Raw genomic sequence first — 20,256 nt, forward strand, 5'->3', positions numbered from 1 at the left:
AAAGTTTAATTTCATGACATTGAGAAGAAAGAAAAGGCAAGACAAAGGCATTTTTGATTTCTCTTGTGCAAATTAATTGCTTTTTTGTGTGTCTTGAACTGTAAAAAATCATACAGTCAAATGCTTTACCACAAAGGGCATCAAAATTTGATGAAGACACAAACAAAATGCAGCATTTTGACATTTTTATTTTGCAATTATTTTTTTCTTAGAGCAAATGTTAAAAAAATATTGTTTTAAATTAAAACGTTTCAAATGCTGATTTACTGCATCATAAAAACTGAGTGCTGCAAATACCGTTGTTTAGAAATCATGGAATTTATGTGAAAATTCTTGCAAACATGTTCCTGTACGCACACAAAACTGATTTTAATTTGAAATTAGTTCTATAATTTCAGTGGCTTCTGAAATTATTAAGTTTAGTGAGCAAACCTTTGATACTGGATCAAGAATAGACGTTCTGCAAAAATGGCATACTGTATGTCACCTCTGTGGGTTAAGAAATCTAAAAAGCATTTTGAAAGCCCAGTTTTACCTGCATTAGGAAACATGTTAAATGTTGATCACATTTGCACTTTTCCTGAAGTCAATATAATTTCTAAGAAGTTCACTATGACAGAACAAAGCAAGCGCAAAAACGCTGCACGTGAACCACTTTAAAAAGACTCAGGAGACAAAGCAATAAATAAATAAACAGGTCAAAGCTTAGAACACCACCAGTGTAGGCCTTTAGAGCTTTTTTAGAATTTCTTGGTAAATTGCCATATATGCCCTTTTTTGCACGAGCCATTCATGTGGAAACAGGTGGAAGGGAACATCAAAAGCAAGTTATGCATTACATACTACCCCGATAGCAGAGCATGTCTTTCTGGGAAGTATTTTTTTAGCATGCATGAAGTTGTTTGCGTGTCTGGTATTTCATACAGTAGGCCTGTTTCTTTGGGGACACTAAACAAGCCAACTATGTGAAGTACCAGAGATGCAAAGGACTCCATACATGCTAAAAAAACTTGTACCAAAAAGACACGCTCTGCTAGCAGGGGAATTACATACAGATATATTCCCTCCAAGTTAACCAGGAATTTTTCGTTTTTGCCAAAATATAAAATTTTACAGATCTCCATTGTTTCTGAAGTCAATTTGTGCAGGGTTTGGCGTGTATGGTCATTATGGGATGGGAGTTGGGAGGGAAGTGGCAAGAAGACCAGTATTTTTATTGAATTCCTGGCCAACTCAATACCAGGACATAGTGATGGCAGATCGAAACGACTCTTAGAAAGGAGGAACACATATCATCTTGGTCATACATTTACCAAAAGCAACCTGCACACTGCACAAAAAAGATTTACGTTACGTCAATGATCTTGTAGACGAATCCGGCATTTTTATGTCACCAACCAAATTGATTAATAAGTTTAGCCTAACTTGTACCTTTTTACAAGCTTATGGTATTATGTGCGCAATTCCAAGTTCATGGAAGTCAAAGATTAGAGAGTTTGGTAAACGGTTACCTGTGGTCAAATCCCAAAATATAGATAGGTTATTTAAGACAGAAAAGGTGACCAGCTTTACTTACGACGCTTTGCGAAAATCGGTTGCCATACAGCCAGCTAAGGTGCAGCGTAAATGGAATAAATATCTACCATCTCCTGTCGAGGATTGGTCTACCTATTACAGTATCCCTTTCTTATGCACGAGTGCTAGTAAGCTGAGAAGCTTTCAATATAGGATATTCCATAGAATTATTGCCACAAATGTATTGTTAATGAAAATGGGTATTAAGGATCACGATAATTGCTTTTTTTGTGACAGTAAACCTGAAACCATAGAGCACCTTTTTTGGTACTGTGACCGGATATCCCACCTCTGGATCGCCCTCGCAAATTGGATCTGGTCGGTAACAGACATTGAAATAGAATTTTCTCTTGAATCTGTTCTCTTGGGCTATACAAACTGTATGCCTTATAAGAATGCGATTAATTGTATTATTTTAGTAGTCAAGTTTTTCATATACAAATGCAAAATGGAGGGACGTGAACCCGATTTCGCTGGCGTACAGAGCTACGTTAAGTTTCATTACAATATTGAAAAATTTGCACGTGACTTTTCTCATCACGATAAAATTTTAAGTAAGTGGAAACCGATGAAAAAATTATTTTGTCAATAAATGATGTAATGTGCTGTAATGTAAGTAGAATAAGCATTGTACCGTATTTTAAGTTGAGTAAGTATTGTAATGTAAGTTGTATCTTGAAAGTAGAGTTATTGTAATGTTAGTGGTGTAAGAGATCTGTATTGTAAGTAATGTAGCAGTTTTTGTGTTTTGCAAATTAAAAAAAAAAAAAAAAACCTGCACACTGCACACTCTTGTTAACTAATGTTGACAATGGCCTTTGGATAGCCACTACAGGCAAGGACGTGGAAGTGAGGAAAGCACGTGCCTGGAATGCAATGCGGGAACTTGTTATCATCTGGAAGTCTAACCTACCTAGTGAGCTGAAATCCTGGAATGGGGGGGGGGGGGGGTGGTACTCTCTGTAATGCACTATACGGGGTGGCTTTGGCCTAAAGGGATTCCTATTTCAGGATGGAGGTATATAAAAGGGTACAGAAAACTGTCATTTAGGTATTTAAAAGAGCCTTTTAAAATATCTCGAACAGATGATGGAGTGTTTCTACTGTAGATATGTGAAAGGAGTAACTTTTGCCGTGAAAGTGGTGTAGAAAAGAGGTTTGGACCTCGGGGCGGAGCTTCCGTGTGTAAAACTTTCCCCCGGGGCTAAAAGTACACCTTTCAAGGCAATCGTTAGAGTGTTAGTTGTTGTACGGCGCCGAGACATGGTCCCTCACCAAGACACGTGGGAACAACTTAGATGGGTGTTACACTCGCTTGTTGTGTCACGCTTTCAATGTGACTTGTAAGGTGCCAGAGGTTATCAACAAAAGGCGCCTGAAGTTTGCTGGTCATTGCTGGAGGGCTAGGAACCGCCTCATGGCAGAAAGAGGAGCTGTAGGCCTGCCAGAACTCGGCTGCCTGGATTGACTTGTAGGGCAAATGGGTTGCAGTGTGGTGGAACAAAAGCATCGCATCCTAGACAGGCAAATGCGGAAGGCGTTCACTGAGAACAGATTAAGATCGACTTGATGATGAATGATGATAATGGAAAATGTTAGAGTTGAGGAGTTTATTTAGTTATGCCAAGTGTACTCACAGAAACTTGGTGAGCTTTTTCCAGTCCACACCTTGTTCCATGATGATTTGGAGCACCCACCATCAGACAACTCTCTGCCACTTTGGAGGGAAACTTAGAATTCAGGAGGGAGACACCATTCACCTAGTAGCCTGCGTAACAGGCGTTTATTTAGACTGGCGCGAAGCGCGAGACATCAAGCGCGGAACGCAACACACAAGCGCGTGCCCAAAATGCGAGAAAGAGTGTATTCTTGCGCGCGAGCATCACACTCTCGTTTCTCAGGGCCAGCTTGCACGGGTGTGTTTAAATACCACTGTCTAATGGCATTAGATGATTTGATGGTTTACGGTCAACATTCCAGCTGATTGATATACTGTTGTATCCAAACCCCGCCCAAATGATCTTTCATCTCGATTTATTTCTAATTTTCGAAACATGGAAAGAAATGGAATGTCAAGTGACATGACCGAGACCGCTAAAAACCGTATTGGGAGAGTGGGGGCGCATGATGGTCGAGCCAAAAATGGCGCGCTCGGTGCAAGTATCAAAGGCTTGCTGCTCGCAACTTCGCCACTCAGAAGTAGCGCAATTCTTAATTCTCGCACCGCGTACCCCACTGTCTAACATATTTAAACAAAAAGTATTAATTAAAGCCCGCTCGCAGTCTAGTAGGCTCAGTAGTTTCACAGATATTCCGACCGGAGATCTCATGGTTCTCACTCAATTCCAGTGTTTGATTTAGCGTCGCTAAATCCGGCGTCTTTCTTTGTCTCGTGATTGTGAAAACACAGAATTCTTGAAATTGTGGTCTTTTCACGGTTTTGCAGAAGAAGCCCCCTGGACGTGAAAAAAAAAACCTGAATAACGTCGTTTAATTAATTTTCAACTAAGGTTGTACCTAAAAGTTCAGGAAACTATAAACGCCGAATTTGTGCAGGCGACTGCTTTTTCAGCGGCAGTGCCAACACTAATCTTTTCCAAATGCGAAAAATTCTCTTACAAGACAAACTTTTTCAAGTTATTCCCCAAGCCTCAGTTGAGAAATGGTGTAATGACCGAAAGGTAAGGGTTGATAACTGCGAGAAATTCCCTTACAGGAATGACTTTCCTAAATTATTCCCGAAGGCTTAGTTTAGAAGGGTTCAATGGCCGAAAACTCAAAAAATGCTTAGTTTTCAGTTGTTTTCTTTTTTGCTTCCTTGCAAATTTTGTATGCGGTCAGAAACAGGTTGGAACCAAAGTTCTTCCTTTTGGCCCGTACTGCATACTTCAAGGGGCTCCAAACAATGGCTGTTGCGGTAATAATGAAGCCCGTAGAAAATTGTTTTATCCTTCAGCTCGTGAAGCAAATGCAGATGAATAAATGAGAACAATCTCGTACGTGAAAACTAATCACCATTGTCATCATCAGCATCGTCATGAGGATTTCTGTTTCGCAAAGCATGGCTTAAAACCTGATAAATTGACTGTTAAAGAGTATTTTAAAAGAGCATTTACAAATGAAAAAGGGCTTATAATGGCTGGAAACTAAATAGAATAACTACTGAAATACACTACGACGTACTGGTAAGCCGTCCAAGAGATCCGTTAGTTCACCGAGCGGATTGCTCCATGCGGCGCGAGCGTATTTGAGGGATTTGTCCGATCTGTGATGGCGTCTGCGATAATACAACTTTGGTCATGTGCTATTGAGATCAACCATTTCGACCTCCATACAAAACTTAACCCTCTTGCTAATCCGGTGACACACTTGAAAAGTTCGAAACAAAATTAACATGAATGCGACTTAACAGGTGACTCGATGGAAGTGTTACCCGACAAAATTTTGGGCGAGCTCCGGTCCCAGCGTTCTGAACGCGTTGAAGCTTAGCAAGTGGGAAGCTGAAATCCTAGAGAGCAAACTTTTTCTTGAGATTTCGCTGCATCGGCACATATATGTATAAAAGTTCGTAAAATGCCATTGGAAAGTTACATCAACTTACGACATTCACAGAAATTAGAAGGCGTGCAGCGAACATTCAGCGGCATGCATGATCGGATAGGTGTTGTTGTATGTCTGATCATATCATTCAACTTTCGAATCGAACCTGGAGAGTTGTTACATACGAGATTCTTTTCTGCGCCCTGAACGAGTGTCGACAAGTGACCATCTTGAGCTTTTCAATCTCTTTCTACGTGCCAAGTATTTTGAATTCATATAGACTGGCCAAAATTATTTATGCCCTTACGGACATTTTCTGTCGGGTTAGCTTTATCATGTTTATGACTGACATGTTCACGCAACACAGTACTTTCCAGAAAGGCGTAAATTATTCATTCACCTTGAATCTCTCCCGTGAAGCCAGCAGGTGAATGTTTACATAGATCTGAGGATGTAATTATCGTTGTTAATGACGCTTAGCTATCGGCGTATAAAACGCCTCACGTGATATGAATTGACATATTTGTAAAAGTGTAATTTATGGTCGGCCGGTGAAAATTATGCAGCCTTTACAGTAGAGTGTAGAAACACCTGCTTGCTACATCACATGACAATATTGTGTTCCAGTTTAGCGGGAAGGGTTGAAGGATCCTTATGGAAATAAATCGCAAGGAAAACGCAATTCAAGAACCAAGTAAGTCAATAGTTAAACGAAATACGTTTTTATCGTTTGTAATTTAATCGCACTAAATGCACGCTAGCAAGAAGACCTGCATTGTAAGCTATTGATTTCAAGCAATAATCTTTCTTGAGGCTGAGTACATTATAATGTTCTGATGTCTCGAATTTGACGAATTCCCGATCACCATTCGAAAGTTTTACGAATTGGATTTCTTCTTTTTTGGTCAAAACATTTTCCTTTGTGATAGTATTCTTTTATCCCGCTATCTTGCAATAAAACGTTTATTTTGACTGGAGAAAATTTTTATTTGCCTGACAATAGATCAAACATCTACGAACATCTTTAGCATCTGTCAAAAGTTGGTTGGTGAATTATTATTTTACATACGTTCAACCTGATCGCGTTGTATTACACATAAAGCTTTGTATAATTTAAATTATATTCATATTATTTTGAAGATATTCCACAAAACAATAATTTTAGAAATGTATTTCACGCAATTTTGGGAATTTTCGCTCAAAGTGCCGTTGTACAATTAATACATCGCAGACAAACAAAAGAGAGACATTTTGAAGCGTGTGAGGTGTAATAATGTACATTTTCGTATGCTTTTTCGTTTGGCGTTAAAATGCAAATTATAGTAAATCATGTTTTCCTTTGCTATACTTCTGGCGAGAATGACGAAGCCAAGACATAATTACTAATGGAAGCCACTTATTTTCAACCTGAGAGCATTTAATAACTGTGATCATTATTGCCTCCATAATATATTCTTTGCCTTGGTTTCCAAAAATTAATCGAGCTGAACGTCAATCAATTTTCGCTGGTTCCTTATTTTAGTGCTGTCAAGGAAACATAAATGTACATTTTTTTTTTAGGAATGATGTAGTTCTGAAACAAAAAAGTTCTCGAGATTGATCACTTAAACAAGGATTTAACAAATTGCGCACCTATCAGTTTGTTAATATATTATTGTGCTATCACGGTAACGTGAGAAGCCTAATTTCAAGGGAGGGTTAAATATTTCGATTTTAATTTATTATTACTATTGTATTCTCGTTTTTTTCCTTATGTCCGACAAAACAAGAACTACGGCCAAAGCCGTTCAGAAAACATGTCATAGAGAATCACAGTAAAGACAAGAAGAATGATGTTCTTAGCTAACTGAAAATGGCCTTTATATTCAATATTCGTGTGGCCACCTATGTTTTGCAGTTGTAATGATTGCGTGTTTATCTAAAATACTTACAGTGCTACAAGTTCTGTCACCTATAAATAAATTAATAAACAATGAGCCTGCAGTGACAAAAGTTCTGTCGCTAATGCTAATGTAGCAAGTCACTAGTGACTGCATCCTTGAATGCAGGTTATTTATTATCACCAGACATTGTTCTTTGACTAATACATTGACATCTTCTCTGTTTCAGATGGAGCTGTTGGTGACAATGGTAATCTTCTAGTTAGTTCAAGTAGTTCTAGCATAACTGTGTGACTAACAGCATATTTAGGACTAGCAGGTTAGAATAGAATAATCCAAACATTGTTATACAGACAGGAAGGACTAGTATAGGTAGTTTACAGTTGAAAACTTGTTAATTAATTTTATTTGAATGTTGTATTTTCAGGTGGTAGTTCTGAAAACCGAGGCATATGTGATTATGTGCTGACATTTGTCTCTCTCTTGATGTTTATTTGTACCTTGCCACTGTCACTATGCTTCTGTGTTAAGGTACGTGTATATGCTTGCAGATCTAGCCAAAATAACTATGAAAATACTAACATCTCAATGCAGGAGTGTTGGGAAAAAAATTTGTTTTATTGTATTTATTTTGACTTAATGCGGGATTTTTTTTGTTTGTTTTTTTTTTTTTTTTGCTAATGTATATATGTATTTTTTTTTGGGGGGGGGGGGGGGGGGGGAGAGGATGGGTGGCAGGCAGAGTGAGCTTTTCATTTCCCACACATTTTTCTGTCAGTTTTACAGCACTTATCCTTCTAGAAAACATCATGCAAATTATTGTGGTGTAATAGTTTTTCTTTTTCTCCTGATTCCTATTTTCAGTGCATATGATTGCTGCTTGTTGAATAATCTGTACCTTTCAAAGTTAAATGAAGCGCATGGCTTATAAAGTGATCATGAATACTCTATATTTTATCGGGTTCGATGGAAATTAGCACTTACCCACTTGCCAAGACAAGTGTCAAATCTTCCTGGTACAGTCCTTATTAGGGCATGTACACTCGCCTCTTTGGCAAGTGCTGTCAAAATTTAGTTCCCAAATCCTGTTTTACTCTTACATTTTTGCCTCTTCTCCCTCTTGAGTTCTATTGTTATTGTTAAAACACAAAGACCTGAATACAACACACACTTATATAAACAAGGTAGCCCCTTATGTAATAATAAATCAATTTATTTGCTTAAATTAAACAGATTGTTCAGGAATATGAGAGAGCAGTGATATTTCGTCTTGGTCGACTGCTGCCTGGGGGAGCAAAAGGACCAGGTAAAATTAGGTTTTAATGTTTCATTTTGCCACTAGTTTAACACCTTTTTACTAACCTTTGATAATTAAAAGTTGCAGAATAAAATTCTGGTCCCTGATATTTGAAAAAAATTAATATTTCCTTGGAAAATGGACAAATCATGGAGTTTCAGATTTTTCCCAAATTTGTTTTTAGTTGATGGTTGAAAAGTAAAGAAATTTGGTAAACTTTGTGTTAACTACTTAAGATGTTTAGCCAGTGGGGCATTTCACTGATTGTTTTCACCAGTCCTCTTGTCAGCGGTTCACTTCAACAGTCAATTTCAAGGTCATGGAATTGGGTTATATTAGATGTCACAAAAAAGTCATAGAATTTTGTTTGCCACTTAAAAACGAACTCTTCAATCCTGAACTGCTGCTGCTGTTGTTGTTTTTTCAGGCATGTTCTTTGTCCTACCCTGCATTGACTCCTATCAGAAAGTGGATTTGAGAGTAGTGTCATTTGATGTACCACCCCAAGAGGTACAAGTTATTATAGCGATAATTAAAAATAAAAATGAATTATTATAGCGGATACAATTTGTTGACACGTACAAGGTTTTTTTGTTGTTCGACCACGGTTTTTGTAGTTTCTTTTCACACTTTGTTGTTTTGTCATTATCTCTCCTTTACTTATTCGGATTAAATTTGAATTTGAGCCTACCATTCATGGAGGACTTTTCTTAACGAAGTTCTAGGGTAAGTGACCAACAAAATAAAAAATTTAAGGTAAACCTTAGACCTGAATCACCCCTGACGGACTGGTTAATAAAGCCACCATTGTATTCTTTTAGATTTTTAAAAATGCAGCCAACTTAGATAAGGCCCCCATTGTGATTTGTCTGCAGGTTTTGACAAAGGACAGTGTGACTGTAGCAGTAGATGCTGTGGTGTACTTCCGAATATACAATGCCACCATGTCAATTACAAACGTGGAGAATGCAAATCGTTCCACCCGTCTGCTAGCACAGACCACCCTGCGTAATGTGCTGGGAACCAAGAACTTGAGTGAGATCTTGGGTGAAAGAGAAACTATAAGTGAGACTATGCAGGTGTGTATCATTATTTTTGTTCTAAATTAAATATACCTAGAACTTACTGATCAACTTGCCCAAGCTACAAGCTGACTGATGCATGTTAGCCTTTACCAGGTAAGTGGTGCAAAAAGGTTAAAATGGGTGAATTGACCAACTTGATCCAGCCTAGATGGTAGACTGATTTTTTGCAGATCTATAAATACAAGACCAGGTTCATTGTTATGACCAGGCTGCGGCCTTGTGGCAATCCTGCAGGAAAAATCGAATGGCACATTAAAAACCAAGAAAAGGGTGCACTGGGATGCTACAAAACAAAACGACTTTTAAAAGTTAGTAAGTTGAGAAATTTTTCAACCAAAAAGTGAATACTCCAGCTCAATTTGAACCTTGTTATTATTCCCAAACAAGCACCTTGAGTGGACATGCTGCAAGTTCCCATCAAGTAGAGAGCTAGCCTTGACAAAGTGGAAGGGGGAGAAATCCCAAAGGATTTTCTCCAAGCCAGTTAGCGACAGTGATTAACTCTGACCCCCTCCATTTCCTGCAGGACCCCCTTTTTTTCAGCAAATGGGCCCTGAAGACAAAATCTTGTTAAGAACAGTGCATCCCACTCACCTGGCTGGCCCACCCTTAAAAGGACTATGTCAGCTGAGGCACATGCACAGTAGAGTCCAATTGAGACTAATTTGCATACAACTCATTGCATGATTTTTGCTTTTCCTCCATTGCAGAAGCTTACGAAAATATTGCAACAAACAGCTTCTGCAATTACCAAAGAGCATTTGTAAATAAAAATTCAGCCAAAACTTACTGAAGGTGAACATGATTCAAACGGATGAAAACAACTTCCTGATGGTATTCGAAAACGTTGGGTCAACTATTTCAAAGTGCCTCTGATCAACGTGAGCATGTGCTTGGGTTGACATAGTCCATTTAAAAATTAACCTCAACTCAGTATAATAATTAGCATAATTCACTTGTTCCAACAGTCATCTCTGGATGAGGGCACTGACCCATGGGGAGTAAAGGTGGAGCGTGTAGAAGTGTAAGTTGATTACTTTGTTATCTTTCTCTGTGTTAACTTGTGTCATGTCTTGTAATTGTTAGTTTGTGATTACTGTATAGCTTAATTTGGATGGCTACAGCTTATTGTTAGCTTAAAGTTGCTAAGTGCTACCCTCATTAATTTAAGACATTACCTTACCTTACCTTACCTTATCTTGTCCTTCATTTGATACCTTAATATCTAGGCTCAAGTCAATATTTTTATTGTGTCACTAAATTAAAATTATAATTATTATGATTGTAATAATGAATTTTTATACTACAACTGATGCTTATGCTCTTAGCCCTTCAGTTGAAGGGATCCCTGGAAAAAAAAGCCTTATGTGACTTGTGATAAATTGCTTGTTTCTCCTTCCAAATTATTTCCTTGTGAAACAAAAGGAGAATTTGACCTAACATCAAAAGTCAGTTGGGGCCTTATTCCACTCACCCCTTCAATTTATCAATATTGCTAGTGTGATAAGTGAAGAATTTAAGTCATGCCTTGCATGCTTATTTTATTATATTTGATCAAAGACCTGTTAAAAACCGACCTTTGTTTGTTTGTTGTTTGGGTTATGTAGGAAGGATGTTCGTCTTCCTCAGCAGTTGCAGAGAGCCATGGCAGCTGAAGCTGAAGCCTCGCGCGAGGCTCGTGCTAAGGTAAAAGTGCTGTCAGCTTAACCTGTATCAGCCCCCAAAAAGAGGATTTTGAGTATTTTGCCTCATTCAATCTCCCATTTCCTTACTAGGGCTAACGCTCGGTGGAAAATCCATGGGTTCACTTTAGGACTTTAACATACACTGCAGAATTGATTCTCTGATCCATCCTTTGTGACCTTGGTACTAGTGGCATAACTTTCATTTGTTGCTGAGTAGGTGCGTTAGGTGCTGCCCATGTGGGCTTTCCTTATCTGACAATATGAAACTTAGTGAGAGGAAATAAGGATTGCAAGATCTCTTAAATATACCGGTAACTAGCTTGCTTGTTTATTTCCTTCAGGTGATTGCTGCTGAGGGAGAGATGAATGCATCTCGTGCACTGAAGGAAGCTGCTGAAATCATTTCAGAGTCACCGTCTGCTCTTCAGCTGCGCTACTTGCAAACACTGACCACCATCTCTGCTGAGAAAAATTCCACCATTATTTTCCCTCTCCCTGTCAATTTTTTGTCCAGATTTCTTCCAAATGAAGGCAAATGACTAGATGGACAGTATGAAGACAACAGTCGCCTTTAACTGAAGATTTCAGTATTCTTTAAAATCAGATTATTGTCTGAATGCAACTTGGAATGCTACCATAGTTTTAGACTTATTGTTTATACTGTGAACTACATGTAGGCTAAGGTTAGTCACCATGGTAAAATGTCAAAATTTGAGCTCATCAAACTTTTGTATTGTGAAAAGCTATTATTGTACAAGCGCCAGTTTCAATGACCATTGATTTGCTGTCATTGTTCCCCATGAGTCATTAGCCAATTTAGTGCTGTACATTTGTGATGTGTAGTCAAACCCTGGATGACAAGACTGGGAAGTGGGTTGAAAAACCAAGATACAGAATTTTTTTTTAGTGACTTCAATGTATTTGGAAATCTGAAGAGACGCATTCCAAATTGCCTTCTTGGTAGTAGTTTTCTTTTTTTCTCTTCACAAATTATTAATGAGTTTGAGAATGTTCATTTCTAGGTAGTGTCTATACAGCATTAATAATGTTGTGGTTTTATATTCTACGATATAACCAACAAATAATTCCTGCACACTCTCACTGGACAAATCATGTCACATGGTACAAAATCGGATGGCGGCTATAAGACAACAACAATCCATTTGATGTTCAGGAATTTGAAGAAACAAAAAAAGAATGTTAAATTAATTTGTTTAGGTCCCAACTGTTCTATTATAATGACAGTAGACACCAAATTATGCCATGACCATCACTGGCTATTTTGTCTTTTCCACAGTTAGGCAGGAAAACAAAACCTTTCTGGTTCGCTGGCATATCAGATGATATGCATGACAATACCCTCGGCTGAAAGATTGCCCTCAATATTTCAAAGTTCCCTCAAAACTTCGCTTTTTGGCCAACTGTTAATTTTTTTTTCTGGAAAGTCTTTCAGCCTTGGGCATCATCCTCAAATATACCAGCCACCTGAAGGGGTTTATTTACTAAATAACAGTAATACCAGGATATACCATACTTATAGGCCCTCTAGTGTTCCAGATATCTCATAGATTCCATTGGCAGCCAATTTCAGGGATCCCTGGTTGGTACACTGACATTAGCAGTAAGATTAATTTATTTAATGTTGTGGTTTATAACAAACTTGTTTTGAGCACCTTAAAGGTGAGTAGATATTACATACCATTGTATGAATAAAAATAGTAAGTAATTACCATTAAATGATAGACAAGGAATCGCTTTGTTTGGGTCAACTGTCACGTCAACAATGTGGATGTTTCAACAACATGTCAATTGAAAGGTAGCGCATACACCAGGCCAGGAAGACTGTATCAAATTTTTAGTAAATGTTATTAAAGTGCATGTTCTTTCAAAATATACATTACTTCCTTAGAGGTCCACTGGAGGAATGTTTATTCAGATCATTCAGTTATTTAAAAATAAATAAATTTCTCTCTGCCTGATGATTCTGTTAGTCATCGGTGTTGGAATAAACCTCAAGGTAGGGTAGCTGTAGATATTAAATTTTTTTGTCTAATATAGATATATAGGTCAGCATTTGAGCTATGGACAAACTCCTGCACTCAAAATTCCCAGGGGTAACACCAGAAACATCAGCTCTTCCCCCGAAAAAGACCATTTGTAATAAACCAAGCATTGATTAGAAAAAACTACAGCGGCTGTCTTAATGACTTTTATGTATTCAAATTATTCGTTCATTTAAAGTTCGCTAGGTTATGTATTCATTTTGCTACAACTAAATAAAATAGAAATATAATAGACTTTAGTCTGACAGTATATAATATGCAATCTGTAAAACAGGAAATCTGTAAGTTGTAATCCTAAATCTGTAGGTTCTGATGAATAAAAAAAGTTTTTCAGCCTCCAGCTGTCTCTCTTTTTGTCTTTATATTGAATTCATTAAACGATCGCGGATGCAGATGAAAGATTAATAGAAGAAAGATCCTCGCAGTTATTACGAACTCAGAATATGACCAGCTCCCAGTTGGCTTGATAGCTCAGTTGATAAAGCACTGCACCGGCATCGCAGTGGTCACGGGTTCGAATCCCGTTCAAGCCTGAATTTTTTCAGGCTTACTTTTCGCAATTGCTTTAGTTGCTTACTGTCTGTGAGTATTTTTCTTCTATTCAATATTGAATTCAATCCATTTTTTCAGTGGTGCCAAGTACTTGCCCCAGGTACGCGTTATCCCTGATTATCATATCCCTTCCGTAGGTGTTTAGCACAAGGTGCAAGTGTGGCGAAGCAGTCTCTTTCACTGCTTGCGAATATTTAAATACAAACCTGTGAAGTTTAGCATGCGTAGCAGGAGCATTAAAAATATATGGGGCACAAGGGAGAGCGTGACTCCCTCTCGCGCTTTCCGCTCTTTTTCGCGCTCTATATATTTTTCATGCGCCTGTCACGCAGGCTAGTGAAGTTGCGGCTTGCGTAGAAGTTACAGTTGGGTTTAGCGGAGTTGAACGTTTAACGTGTTAACAACACGTTTATATGTTGTTTTCCATCAAATTCGTTTTATTAAAAGTGAGGGGTGAACTCAATACAGGTACAGGGTTACCTACATTTCGAGTTCGACAACGTTGAACCGTCGGTTCAACAGGGTTGGACATATAAGGGTCGAAATCGAAATGTAGGCGTAAGGGGGTGAACTGGCTTCAACGTTGTGGTCAAACTCTTTCTGGGTTTGGGGCGAAACGTCCTGCCTTTTCAACTGGAACTAAAATAGAGATGGGCTGAAGCGATGGGTCTGAAAACTTGTAGTTTAACACTAGCTTTCGTGCTCCTCAGCAAGTGCCTATAACAGGGCATTTAAAGGAGCCCATTACCCTGGCTCCTGACATATGTTCATTATTCGTAATTAAGCAGCGAAATTAATTTTCGAAACAGTTCTCAAAATCAATAGGTGGTTTGCAACCAATCCTTAGAGATCCAAAAGACATTGATGTAGCAGCCATGTTGGTTGACAGAGCTTTTGTTTCGTTATAAAAAGATCGAAATGAAAAAAAAACCTTTGGAAAAAATTATCAAATCTTTTATACAAAAGAAATGAAATAAAACAATTTCATGCGTTGAAAATGAATTAAATGATAGACGAGTGAGAGTTGCAAAATTCGAAGTAATATTTGAAGCAGAATTAAAAACATTAAAATTAAAAGCTATTTGCCTGAAATTATGTTTGGGGGAGAGAAAAATAACCCAAAAAAAAAAAAATTGATAAAATAAAAAGTGGTTTAAAGAAATGAGATCATTGGATAAAATGAAACCGTCAAAAGTTGTTAGACCAAAATATAAATCTCGTCCCCAGAATAAGAGTACAAGAATGAATAAAAAAATTAAATGTTTGGAAAAAAAGAAAACAGATCAAGTTTCACAAGCTGAAATTCAAGAGATTTTAGATTGTTTCCATAAAATTCCTTAATATATTGGAAAGCAAGTCAAACCAGAATTGCAAGCCTTAAAAGAAAAAATAATTTAACTTTCACAAATAACGAATATATCAATTGATGAAAAGGAAACAGCTCTCATGGGATTTACAAAAAATTTTATGACAAAATGAGTTAGTGGTATTGATCCAATAACTTTTTTCAAGAATATAAAAAAAAAATATCAAATTTTTAAAAGAAAATAAAAATATAAAAGTCAGGTTTATTCTTTATTGTAAATTGTCCTGCCATAATTTTGCGACTGGAGAAATAGATGATAGACCTTATTTTAATTCTGGGACAAAAATAAACATTGAAACAAGTAATGAAGCCAAGCTTTATAAAGAAGCAACAGATGAAATAATTGAAAAATTGAAAAACTTTAACAAAAATGGCAGCAACTGGATTTTTAAAAAAATAATCTCTTTTGAATATAAACGCATAAAAGGAAATCCATATATTCCCGGCTTCCAAGAGAATTTGCTTCGAAAAAAGCCACAGTTAATATTCAAAACAAAGATCATGAATATTTTAAATGGTGTATCTTGCGATATTTAAATCCTCTTGAGAATAATCAAGTGAGAATTGGTGATTTGAAAAAAAAATATAATTTAAATTTTGATGGGATTGAATTTCCAGTTAAACTTGATGATATTGAAAAATTTGAAAGACGAACTACTGATTTGACAGGAATTAATGTTTATGGATACGAAAATAAAAAAGATTTATTCACTTAAAATTAATAAAAAAGATACTTGCAAATCTATTGATTTGTTATTAATATCAGACGATAAAACGAAACATTATTGTCTAATAGTGAAATCAGCTCACAAATTAATAAACACGATGGGGAAAATATTTTTGTAAAATGTGTTTTTCTCATTTTGACAAAAAAAGAATTGTTGGAAAAACACGCTACATTTTGTAAGTCAAATAAACCTGTCAGAATTGACATGCCCAAGGATCCTCTTCTTTGTTTTAAAACCCATAATAGAAAAGTAAAGAAGCTTTTTGTGGTGTGTGCTGATTTTGAATGTTTTACAAATTTGATTCAGAATTGTTCTCAAAATCCAGAATCTTCTTTCACTAAAAAATATCAAAAAACCGTACTCCATCTGGATACTGTTTGCTTGTCAAGGCTAATGATTCAATAAATTGTGAAATGGAACCCTTTATTTGTTCAAAACAGATTGAAGACGATAATGCATCAGATAATTTTGTTCAAGATCTTCAAATACTTACGAATACGATTTATAAAAAAGTATTTTCAAATTTCCAAATTTCCAAATTTCCAAAAAAAGAAATTATGACAAAAGAAGATCAAAACAATTTGAAAACGAAATTGTATGTCATATATGTGGTATTGAATTCAATGAGGGTGAAAAAGTAGGGGATCATTGTCATTTTACTGGTAAATATAGAGGAGCAGCTCATAATATCTGTAATCTCAAATTCAAAAAAAATATTACCTTTTATATTTCACAAGCCTTCAGGATATGATTCTCATCTTTTTATTAAATAATTATCAAGAGGTGGAGAAAATATAAAATGCATCCTAAACGCGGATGAGAATATATTTCATTTCCAGAGATTTAATAGTTGACAAATTCAAGTTGGATGAAAAAAAAAAAGAAATCAATATCAGATTTGAGTTAAGATTTATTGACCGTTTCAAATTCCTGTCAACATGTTTGGTAAGTTAAGTCAACAATCTTGAGAAAAAGTTATGAATTAGATCCCGTTGATTATTACACTGCTCCCGGTCTTGCTTGGGATGCTTGTTTGAAGCAAACAAACATAAAATTACAACTTTTACAAGATTCTGAAATGTAGCTCATGTTTGAAAGAGGTATTCGAGGAGGAATATCAATGATATCAAAGAGATATGCTTCAGCAAATAATAAGTATATGAAAGATTAATATGATCCTTCTAAGCCATCCAAATTTATCTTATATCTTGATGCAAATAATCTTTACGGTTGGGCAATGTCAAGAAAACTTTCAACAGGAGAATTTGAATGGATGAAAAAAAAAGAATTAAGTAACTGGGACAAATTTAATAAATGTGAAGAAAAGGCTTGTATTTTAGAAGTTGATCTCGAATATCCTTCCAAATTACATAAAAACATGATGAATATCCTCTTGCTCCTGAAAAAATTAAAATCAATGGTGTTGAAAAATTAATTCCGCATCTTGTACCGAGTAAGAACTATATATTGCATGCTTCAAATTTACGTCTTTACACTGCTTTAGGAATGGAAATAACATAAATTCATAGAGGAATAAAATTTCATAATTGTAATTGGCTTAAACCATATATTGATTTGAATACAAATCTAGGAACACATGCAAAATCTGAATTTGAAAAATATTTCTTCAAACTAATCAATAATTCTGTTTTGGAAAAACGATGGAAAACATTCGAAACAAAGTAGATGTTAGATTAGTTAACAATGAAAAACAAGCAAGAAAATTAGTGAACAAGATAAATTTTGAAAAACTAAAAATATTTGATAAAAACCTTATCGCGATACATATGAAAAAAAAAACTGGTTTTCAACGAACCTGTTTACTTGGAAATGTGCATTCTTGATATCAGCAAATAACTAATGTTTGACTTTCATTATAAGTATATCAAACCAAAATCCAAAGAAAAAGTACAACTGTTATTCACAGACACTGATTCATCAATGTATGAAATAGAAACGGAATTTACAAGGATAATTCTCAAGATGTTAAAAAAAACATTTGATACCTCCAACGTTTCTAACCACTCATCAGGAATTCAAACTGTAAAGAATAAAACGATCATCGGTATGTTTAAAAAATGAAACCGGTGGTAAAAAAATAATGGAATTTTCCAGATTGCGATCAAAACTTTTTTCTTTTAAAATTGATGGGGATGCGGGGTGAAACATCTGCAAGAAAAGAAATACAAAGGAATTAAAAAGGTGGTTATTAAAAATGAGATAAGTTTGGAAGATTACAAACAAGGTTTATTCTCTGAAGAGGAAGAAATGAAAAATGTTAATTTAAAAGCATTTTTTTTTTTTTGCCTTTTGCTACTAAACTTAATTATGAATGCAGCTTTAATGAACTCGCCTAAACGTGCGTGCCCTCTGGACTCTAGCGAACATTAATATGCGAAATAGACGCTATTTAAGTGAATGTTTGAGTTAATTCTAAATGACTATCATACGTTCGTCGAAAGAAACGAACTAAGAGGTAAGTTGTGTAAACTTCAGTCAATTTCTATTATTCTAAGCGCCCTCAAAGTTCCATAGTTTCAGGAAGCCTATAGTTCACAAGCCCCCGGCTTCTATAAAGGCTTCCTTACCTTTACCACATTTGATTTTGTAAATAATGTAGTAGGAATATTGTATATTATCTTTAATGTATTTCTGTATACTGTGGTTGTATTTCTGGTTAATGGCAAAATAATTGAATAAATGAAATAAATGAATAAAGTATTGTTAGCTTTCTTTCAGTGATTTAACAAGAAACGCCTAATCCCCGACGGTGAAATGAAGTTATAAACAAAAAAACTAATATTATCAAAAGCGACAAACATGACATTTATTTCATCACTTGTAATAAAGTTATAAAGTTGCATTATCAGGAAAAGAGGATAAAAGAATAATAATGGATGACAAGATACACACTCTTGCATATAATCATTATAAACTTGTAACCTAATTAAAAAAAATAACGATTATTTAAAATAAAAAAATGGACAAATATATCGAATCGGAAAAGTCCCCTGACAATGAATATCCTCCTGTGGAGCGAATCGGAAAAGTCCCCTGACAATGAATATCCTCCTGTGGAGCAAATGTTTGGAAACAAATACGAGATACGGTGTAGTAGTAATTTTCAAAACGAATCGGTGTATCAAAGAGATTATCACATACAGAAAGTTTTGAATGAAATGAAAATTCCTGGAGAAGACAGGGATAAAATAGAATTAATTTTTCAAGTAATGGAAGAATTTATTTCGCAAGTTGATAAAGAAAGATAAAGAATAATTCCTTTGAAATATACAATAAAGTGAATTTTAAATCTTTCTTCATCCTTGTGAAATAAAATCAGAATATGAAAAGTGGTTCTCAGAAATTTTTGAATTATATAAAGATAAAATTGATAGAATAATCTCAGGAAACAACGTTTCTAATTTATAGGTTGAAAACCCCGTTAAACTGTTTTCAAAATTTATCGGAGGACACAGGTCAATAATCATTTCATCCAATAGTCTCTTATTGTAATAAAATTTGTGTGCTTAAAATCCTTCCCTTTCAGGAAAGATCTCAAATCCACCAGTGCGTGTAAGTGTGTGTAAGTTGTGTAAACAAACGTGCTTATTTCAATTTTCTTTTTATAATTTTTTATTTCAGAAAAGGTTTTCAATAACAAACCTGATCTGGAAATTATTCCCAATGATATTGGATTTAAAGTTATTCCACCCACTATCTTTCCAATGACGATAAGAGAGGTGGAAGCCGTATTGATTAATAAATTTCTTTGCTTAACTGTTTATAAACCTTTTTATGACACCAACATTGCTTGTGGTAAAATTTGTACAGGGATTTAATCTCTTCCAATTTTTCTTTACTCATATTATTATCGATATGATTGAAATAAAAAATGTTTTAAATTCATTGAATGGTTATATATTAATATATTCAATTTCAATAAAAATGTAGCCTGGTGTTAAGGTAAATCTCCAGGTCCAACTAATGTGGTATCTAAATCTATGATTTGTTGATGTGAATCGTATATCTTCATCATCATCTATTTCAACACTCAGAGGTGGGTAATCTTTATGTCTCAAAGGGAACCTCCACTCCGACAACAAATAGACGGTAAATTGTTTGAAATGGTTTCTAAATTCTAAATAATAGTTTAAAAAGTAGAAGTGACATTCAAGTGTGCTAACAATCAAATATGGTTGTCGCCTATTTTCGCTCTTAAATTTCCCGGGCGCCGCCATTTTGGATTTTATGACGTCATGCGATTGCCGCTATCATTAGTAAACAGAAGTTCTCTTGTGTGAAACAGTAGAGCAACCGTATTAAAAATCGCAATTAGTTTTGTATCGTGATTCGTCCATTATAAGGAAAAGTAAGACTGAAAAAAAATATTTTGCGCCTGGTCAAAATGTATATTCTTGCTACCTGCAAACGTATCCATGGTAACATTTTTTACGCGTAAACAAATTCGTCGCGGGATATTTGAAA

The 20,256-nt window shown here is 35.6% G+C and overlaps 1 protein-coding gene across 4 annotated transcripts in view; it reads left to right on the top strand.

Moving 5' to 3' along the window:
• LOC146483985 (mechanosensory protein 2-like) overlaps window positions 1-20,256 on the top strand; it is a 55,072-nt gene that overhangs the window by 1,438 nt on the left and 33,378 nt on the right. Inside the window, exons 2-10 of one of the 4 annotated variants that reach the window (XM_085105306.1) lie at window positions 4,257-4,262; window positions 7,225-7,245; window positions 7,423-7,526; window positions 8,229-8,301; window positions 8,720-8,802; window positions 9,168-9,371; window positions 10,346-10,401; window positions 10,985-11,063; window positions 11,404-13,465. In XM_085105306.1, the coding sequence (XP_084961432.1) occupies window positions 4,257-4,262; window positions 7,225-7,245; window positions 7,423-7,526; window positions 8,229-8,301; window positions 8,720-8,802; window positions 9,168-9,371; window positions 10,346-10,401; window positions 10,985-11,063; window positions 11,404-11,601 (824 nt within the window). In that variant the 3' untranslated portion in view covers window positions 11,602-13,465. Of the gene's footprint in view, window positions 1-4,256; window positions 4,263-5,306; window positions 5,810-7,224; window positions 7,246-7,422; window positions 7,527-8,228; window positions 8,302-8,719; window positions 8,803-9,167; window positions 9,372-10,345; window positions 10,402-10,984; window positions 11,064-11,403; window positions 13,466-20,256 lie in introns of those variants that run through there. The other 3 variants (XM_085105305.1, XM_085105303.1, XM_085105304.1) reach the window with 3 other exon arrangements.

The sequence above is a fragment of the Pavona decussata genome, unplaced genomic scaffold (genome assembly GCF_977016875.1).
Source record: "Pavona decussata unplaced genomic scaffold, jaPavDecu1.1 SCAFFOLD_37, whole genome shotgun sequence".
Classification (NCBI taxonomy): Eukaryota; Metazoa; Cnidaria; class Anthozoa; order Scleractinia; family Agariciidae; genus Pavona; species Pavona decussata.